This window comes from Cricetulus griseus, chromosome 2 (genome assembly GCF_003668045.3).
Source record: "Cricetulus griseus strain 17A/GY chromosome 2, alternate assembly CriGri-PICRH-1.0, whole genome shotgun sequence".
NCBI lineage: Eukaryota > Metazoa > Chordata > Mammalia > Rodentia > Cricetidae > Cricetulus > Cricetulus griseus.
The window spans coordinates 204,587,715-204,596,182 of NC_048595.1; the positions used below are offsets into that span (position 1 = coordinate 204,587,715).

At 40.0% G+C, this 8,468-nt stretch overlaps 1 protein-coding gene across 2 annotated transcripts in view; it reads right to left on the bottom strand.

Moving 5' to 3' along the window:
• Positions 1-3,525, bottom strand: part of Wdr36 (WD repeat domain 36) — a 30,202-nt gene extending 26,677 nt beyond the window's left edge. For both annotated transcript variants that reach the window (XM_027400687.2, XM_027400686.2), the window contains exons 1-2: positions 3,230-3,525; positions 1,246-1,273 (exon numbers count right to left, since the gene is read on the bottom strand). In XM_027400687.2, the coding sequence (XP_027256488.1) occupies positions 1,246-1,273; positions 3,230-3,466 (265 nt within the window). In that variant the 5' untranslated portion in view covers positions 3,467-3,525. The remainder of the gene's footprint in view (positions 1-1,245; positions 1,274-3,229) is intronic.
• Between the last annotated feature and the right edge of the window lie 4,943 nt (positions 3,526-8,468).

Sequence of the window (8,468 nt, forward strand, 5' to 3'; positions counted from 1 at the left end):
ATTCTGGCAGATGGACAACTAAGTAGCTATCACTGTGGACATACTAAACAATATAAAGTTTATTACTAATTCCAAGAAAAATTTAGAAGTAAATCATAACTTGGACTAACCCTGAAAAACTATACAGTATTCTATACACTGACCACTAAAATAATTACATACACTATGGTTTCTACTCAGTCTTTTGCAAAGTTAAATATGCCTATGACCTGTAGCCATTCTCATGACATAACTTCCTAAGTCCTCTTTCACTTATATGAACACACTGCCCATTCGTTCTCATTCCTCTCTTAGGGCTAAAGAGTTTTGTAGACAGCATAGTCTAAAATCCTGTCTGTTCCATTTTGGGATTTAGGTTCTACAATAGTATTTTTATAGGACTAGCACCTCACTTTTTTACTCATCTTAGTTTGCTCTCTTCTGCTTATTTACTTAAAACAGCACACACACACATGGTTTATCAGACATATAAAATGAATTCCTTAAGTCTTTCATCTAACAAGGATTGTATTTGAAGGTAAAACTACTTTCTCTTAGCTGCCAAGCCCTTAGTCTACTACACAGCCTTCAGAAAGTAAATACAAATTCCTTTCTCCTCCAGGATTTCAGTCCCTACCAGGATCTAACAACACTACTCTTTGCCTTGGTCCCATGACCCAAGTGGTGGTCAGTTTCCCCACAGCTGAATGCCAGAATTAAATGTTCTATTAAATCAATCTCTAAGTGCATGTTATCACAAAATATGTAGTGACAACAAAGGGAAAAGGAAATTTTAAAAAGGATCCTCTTCACAAGGGTCACCTTAACCAAATCAAAATTATCAATGAGAGGGATAAGGCTAGCAACAGCATGTGCCCCCTGACACAGCACCGAGAATAATTTCATTCACTATTATTTCTGACAAAGTGCCTGAATCCAGAAAACTCAAATGGAAAAGTATTAAAAACCACCAACAACTAAAACCTGGGCTCTTCATAAGCAACAGTTTTCAACTTGAGATGAACTTCAATTGTACAACAGCTGCTTAGAGTATGCAAGGCCAACAGTTTGATTCCCAGCACAGAAGAACCAGCCATAAAAAAAAAAAAAAATCATGTAAATCATAAAAACAAAGTTCTGAAGAACAACAACTAAGTGACATGACAACTAACAATAAAACATGATTCTGTCCTGTCCTTTAAATTTATGACAAAATTAAAACTAAATGTAGCAAATGTGAACAAATTCAGAAAAAAGTACACTTACTTACAGCCACCAGACTAAGTTTTTGAACCTGTTAAAAAAAAAACAAATAAACACATTTTCATTAACAAAAACAACTATAATACCTAGAACTCCAAAATTAAGTTATCACCTCGTAAATAAATTTGCTATGCTGTCCTTTTGAAGAAAGATAATCACTGATCCTAACTTGTATTATAAGGAATGCCTGTTTTACCAGGAGTGATGAGATAAAGGACAGACAAACAGCCTCTGTAAATGGCCAAGAGTAAATGTTTTAGGCTTTTTGAGTCACACAGATTTTGGTTGTGGCATGAAAGCAAACACATATAATAAAGTGCATAGGTGAATCCAATAAACTTCCATGTATGGATATCAAACTCTAATTTTTACATAGTTTTCATGTCATAAAATGTTGTTGACCCTCCTCCAACTCTTACAAAATTATAGAACCACTCATTACTCATACAAAACAATGGGTGTGACTAGTTTACACACTGTAACTCACTAATATTAGTATCTGGGTAGTAATCTAGCTGTGTGACATCAGGAATTTTACTTAGCTATTTTGTGCCTCAAATTTGACTGGGGGGGGGGAATCAGAATGCATACACACATTATAGGTTCATATAGGATCGTTCAATTAGACTTTAAACAAACAGAATGGAGCCAATCATACAATAAATGTTCAATAAATATTAGCTATCCAAAATATGTCCTACCCAAAAACCTGTCTAATTTTCTTGTACTATAAGCTAATCTGCAGAAAGTCTATAGACAAGCTAGAGGAGAGATAAATGGTAGAACAAGTTTGCTCACAAACGTCTTAGGCATATCAGTGACTTGAACACAAAAAGATTCATATTTTTACTCTTAAGTTATTTCCAGTTTCAGACAGTACACTGGTTGGTATGAGCAGCACAGAGCCTTCAAATATATCATTCTGTTATGGTAGGAGTAATTGTAAAAATGCACAAGTTATAAGACGAGACCTTCACTGATTTTTTTTTTTAAGACAGCAAACTTCTATACACAAAACAAAAGAAAAAAGCAATGTTATACTTTTCTAATCACATTTGTTTGGAAGCAGAATATGGGGGAAAGGTGTGTTTATATGTAACAGAGTACCAAGAGAGTTCTAGACCAAGGACAATTTCAAGAACTGTTAACTGAGAAGCAGAAAAGTTACACTTCAGCCAGGAAACTTCAGCAAAGCCCTAGGCTAGCAAGCAACACAAGCTTCTACAAGGTGAATAACCTAACTACAACCCACTCTTCTCAACATTGCTAAACCAGGCTTTCAAAACCCTATAGCTCTTTCTTCATCGACACCTACTTTGGCTTTAGTTCATCTGCCTCCAAATCTCCAGCTGTCCTTATTAAGAATGTACATTCTTTTGCATAACAGAAAACAACTGTATGGCAGATAGGCTATTAAAAGCTAAACACCATCTCTAAGAGGCTTGGCAAGTAGCTTAATTTTCCTAAAACTTACTTCCTAGTTTGCTCAAGGCTGCTACCAGATAATGAAACCAGCCTTGAGTTTCTGCAGTTTCATTGAAGACCTGAGCTATACTGCACAAAAAGGTAGGCTTCCGTAAATCTGTATCTCACCGTCTCTATTTCTTCCACTGTTTTAGTGTGAATTTATTTCCAACAAAATTTTTGAGGCCAATTACACAATAAAATGCCCAAGAAGTGTTCTAGCGAAGAAAAATTATGAATGCGGTATAGAGTCTTGCCTTATTTGTTTACATCCTTGGGGGAATGAATGCATGTAAACAGACATACTGCCAAACCGGTAGTTTTCCCCTGGGCAAGAAGATTCCTCCAAAACTCGCATCCAGGCGGACAGCAAGGGCACAAGGATGCCATGAGGACGCACAACAGGGAGGGATTACGTAAGGCTGGGCAGCAAAAAGGGAAACCCTGGGTAGGTGGGAGGCGAAAGTGGGACTACACCGGGGCAGTTCTGCTTCCTGGGAAGCGGGTGGAGGAAATCACTCACGTCATACGTGTGGAAGCTCTTGCCCACGCAAGTCGTCACGTAGAAGCGGCGCTTGAGCGCGCTGTACCGCACCACGTGTGGAACGTCGTTGCTGAAGAGCCCCAAGGCCCGGAACCCGGCGAACAGCACGCTGGCCGTGCGGCCTTCCACAGCGCTCTCCATCTCCGCCTCAGCCGGGATTCTGCTCAGCTCGCGGCCGGGTGGAAAGAGCTCACCGGGCGCTTCAGCATGCCTCATGGAGGAGCCTCTGCCGGGGCAGTGCGTGAGGAATGCTTCCGGGATCCGGCGCCAATTGTGCTAACAGAGCCGGCCTTCGGTGTAACACAAAATCAGCTCCCCCCGGGAGCACGCAGGTCGCGTGCAACTGTGGTTCCGCGAACTGCATTTTTCTGGAGGGTGTCTCCGTGGCCTTGGTTTCCTATTGGTAGAAGGGAATCTTTTCCAGGCGGGTCACTGGATTGATAAGTGAAGTAAAATACCCAATAGTTTGGAAAGGACTTTAATGACAAATAGGAGAGGCTAAAACTGGGATTATAAAAGGTGTAAAAACAAGAGACTACGGGTTATTTGTTAAGAAACTAAAATTAATGCCCGGCATGGAAGCGAAAGCCTTTAATCTCAGCACTCAGGGAGGCAGAGGCAGGCAAGTCTTTGAGTTGGAGGCTAGCCTGGTCTACATACAGAGTTACAGGGCAGCCAGAGCTTCATAGATAGACGCTGTCTATAAGCAAGCAAACAATTGAAGTTAATTTTAATTGATAGTAATATCGTGTTTGCTTTTAAAACTCTTTATGGGTTAAGCATACAACACCAACATATGTATACATGTATGCCACAGCAGTTGTGGTGACACAGGCCTGGAATCTCAGCAGCAGCATGTAGAAAGAGGGTGGATGGCCAACCTGGATACATAGTGGGATCTACACCAGCTTGAAGTAAATAGAAGACCTGATTGGAAAATCAATATAACGTGTAAGAATTTACTTCAGGGTAATTGAAAGTGGAAGTAGATTTAGTTGAAATAAAATCGGTAGTTGTTGAAGTTGTAAAATAACGTGAGAATTCATCAGATTAGTCTTTGTGGTAGCCCATACCTTTAAAATAACAGCAGAGGAGGCAGAGGCAGGCAGATCTCTGAAAAGTCAAGGCCACCCTGCCTCTGCCTCTGGAGTGCTGGGATTAAGGGTGTGGGCCACCACTGCCGGGCTAAATATTTGTATAACTTAAAACTTTTCTGAACAGGTCTTGTGTGGCTCCAGACAAAATCGCAGCACTAAGAGGAAATGGACACAAAGTCCCACCCATAACCAAGAATCTATTTGCAATTGATATCTTCTGGGAAAAGGAGAATCAGGTTTCTACAAGGGAGCCTTACTGTGTATGTCATCCATGCTCTAGGGCAGTAGTTGGACAATGCAAAACAGACTCAATGTTTTTTGTGCACTTTTTGTTTTGTTTTGGTATGTATAATTTTTTGCCTATTGATATTCTTTATTTGTTTGATTGTCTCTTTTGATTTTCATTTTTGTTTTTTTTAAGAGAGAGGGAGAGAGAGAGAAAGAGAGAGAGAGAGAGAGAGAGAGAGAGAGAGAGAGAGAGCACAAACAAATCTGAAGGTGCCTAAGTAAGGAGGTGTGGAGGTTTTGAGAAGAGTTAGGAGAAGGGGAAAGAATTTGATCAAAATATGTGAAAAACTTTTTAGAAGTACACATCCCCAAGTAAAACAAATAAAACGTTTTCTAATTAGGTATAAAAAATACTACTTTTATTATTGAAAGCAAACACTTTTCAATACATGATTAATTTGGTTTTGAGAATTTTCCTGGCCAGGACTGTACAGTGCACAAATCTATTTGACACCCATTTTCTTAATATCATCAAACGCTGCCAGGTGGTGTTTAGACCAAAATCTAGACTATTTCATAAAGGAGAACAATTGCTTATTGAGTTTAAGAGACTTGCTCAAATTTGCAAATTGTTTAGTGCCAAATCCAGATCAGCACAAAATTTCAAAAAGAGGAAGAAAGGAGGTCACAGAAAGACAGTTGTAGGATGGGAGATCTATGCAATCAGCAGTTATATTTTAAGAGCATATACTGGGTCATATGATGTGTTGAGATTCATTAGATAAAGACCCTAAGATTCCCATATGTTACCTAGCTTCACTAGGATCACATAAGTAATGTTTGTCTAGCAGCCTGACTTTAGGAAAGTCTGACAGTCATATCTTTTGTTGGTGTTTGTTTGGATATTGTGCTACTTTCCCTGGAGAAAAGGGGGAATCTTCCTAGACAAGGCACTCAGACCAAAGAAACACTTTCACCTACATCCTGCTTGGTGAAACTGTGTCTTTGGAGATGACTTGCAGAATCATGGGTTATTCAAAGGCAACTGTTTCACCAAAAAGCCTACCATAAAATTGGTGACAACTCACAAAAGGTACATCCCTGAAGCTTCTAAATGGCAGTAAGCTCCACCACCGTATCCCCAGCAGTTATTATTGCTTATAAAACTCTTGGGGAGAGGGACATTGTGAATCTAGTAACTTTCTAATCTTCCTGAGCCTGGCAAGTTTCCTGATCTCTGAGCAGTGAAACACACTTTAAAAATCAAAATGGTTATGGAAAATCTAGCAGTATAGTTATGGTAGATACGTGTGTTAAGTACAGTGACCTATCATTTGAAGGGGATATGATGGACTAGTTGGGAGTTATATAGTTTAAGGAGTTGGCCAAAATTTGCCTTTTCCTGAATTTCTTGCTATTCAGGAGCCAATAATTTGTGTGACTATGTGATTAGAGGAAGGAAAGTTGGCTCTACTCTTGTCCCCTAGTGATGCCACTAACGACACCAGAACCAAGCTCAAATTACAAAGGAGAAGTACAATCTGGAATGAGTATGGCAGAGGTAGTACACTGTTGAGAAATGATAAATTTCAATTTGATTCAATGAATTAGGGCTTCATAATAATCAGCCAAATATATGGCTACATAAAGGTGTTGCTTTGAGCTAATATTTTTCTTCTTGAGATAGAATCCTTATGAGTACTAGATATGCCCCTCAGTCCCCTGCCTCAGTGTTTGGATTGTAAACACATAACACTACTCCAGTGTGAACATTTTAAAAGGTTAAACATGACTATTTCTTAGTATTTTATGTAATAAGAATAATAAGTTTTGTTATTGACTTTGTCATGATATCAAGATCCCAGGATATTCTTTAGTGATTTCTGCTTCTTGGTATTCATCTCTCATATGTGACTTTTCTGAAGGAAATACAAAAAAAAAGTCTACTGACCCTAAATAAGAAAGTCAGTGTTTGGCCAAAGTAATGATTCTGCTATAGTCTAATTTGAACAGTCAATGAGTTTGATGAGTTAAAAAAAATATGACTGAAAGCTGGGCACTGGTGGCACTCTTTAATCCCAGCACTCGGGAGGCAGAGGCAGGCAGATCTCTGAAAGTTCAAGGCCAGCCTGGTCTACAGAGCGAGTTCCAGGACAACCTCCAAAGCAATACAGAGAAACTGACCCTAAAAGAGACAAACTTTGTCCTCTGGAGAAGGGGAAAGGATCACCATCCCCTGAGCAAATTGAGAGCATGGGAAGAGGGGAGAGGAAGCTACGAAAGTGAGAAGGGAAGAAAAGGAAGGATGCAGAGGTCATGAGGGAGCAGAAAATTTGAGTCAGGTGTAGATTAGAAGAAATGACATATGACAGGTAAGATTTTAGTTGGGGGGTGGTAGAGGAGGAAGGGAGGGAGAAGGGAACTGGGATCGTCATGTAATTCAATCTTGTTTGTAATTCAAATATATTAAATAAATAAATGAAAAAACAATAAATAATAATAATAAATTTAAAAAGGAAATATGGCTGAAATATTACTTAACAGAGCAAGGAAGACACAAAGGTAGCTGCATCACCAAAAATCTAGAGCTACCTTGCATCAAAAACTGTATAAGCATTGCATCCCTGCCGATCACTTCAGGACTTGGAAGTGGCTAAATAGGTTGGAGAGTTTTTCCCAGAAGTCTTTTATCTATCTGGTGAGGGGTCTGGTCAATCTGGTAAGTTCCAGGAACTTCCTGAGACTTTTGAGCTGTTTACTTCTTGACTCTTATTGAGCCTCCTTCCAGGATGAAATGTATCAATTCAAAGGAAATTGCTGCCCACTAAATTGCTCACACTAAAAAGGTTGACACTATGTAACATGACTGGATCGCATAAAACATTCCCGAGTCACTACCTCCTGGGGGAGTAACCTACCATGTTGGAATTCTCAGGAAGGCTTCCAGAGCATTCCACATAGCAAAGAACTGAAGGCTTCTTGTCATCCAACTTCCCTACCTTGTCAGGTTTGTGAGTTACCCACCTTGGAAGCAGATCCATCAACCTCAGTTTTCTGATGACTGTAGCTGCTTTGACTGACATCTTGTATGAAGATACCTGAACCATCTCTGGGGATCATGTCATTCCTAAAATTGAATCTGAAGCTGTATAATCTAATGAATATTTGTTGCTGTTGAAAGCCGCTAAGTTTTGGGAAAATTTAAAGATCGTTTTCTGTTCATTGTCTTATCCAGTTTGTAAATGTTTGCTTCTTTTTGATTGTATTAACCAAATGCAGAAGAGGACATGGGGGAGCAGGAAGACTGAGTCGTGGGGGGAATAGGGGAGAGCAAAAAAAGAGATACAGATACCATAATAGAGGAGCAATTATAGGTTTAAAGAGAAATCTGGCACTAAGGAAATGTCCAGAGATCTACAAGGATGACCCCAACTAAAAATCTAAGCAATAAGCAGTAGTGGAGAGGCTACCTTAATAAATACCCTTTCCCTATAATGAGATTGATGACTACCTTTTATGCCATCCTAGAGCCTTCATCCAGTAGCTGATGGAAACAGAAGCAGACACCCACGGCTAAGCACTGAGCCGTACTCCTGGAATCCAGTTGCAGAGAGGGAGGATTGATGAGCAAAGGGGTCAAGACTAGGATGGGGAAACCCACAGAAACAGTTGACCTGTGCAAGGGGGAGCTCCTGGTGCCCAGACTAACAGCTGTGAAACCAGCATAGAACCGAACCTAAAGTGGGTGTCAGTTAGGAGGCCTGGACAGTCTATGGGCCTCTGGTAGTGGATCAGTATTTATCCCTAGTGCACGAATGGACTTTGGGAACTCAATCCCCATAGAGGGATACTCTCTCAGCCTAGATATATGGGGAAGGGCCTAGGCCCTGCCC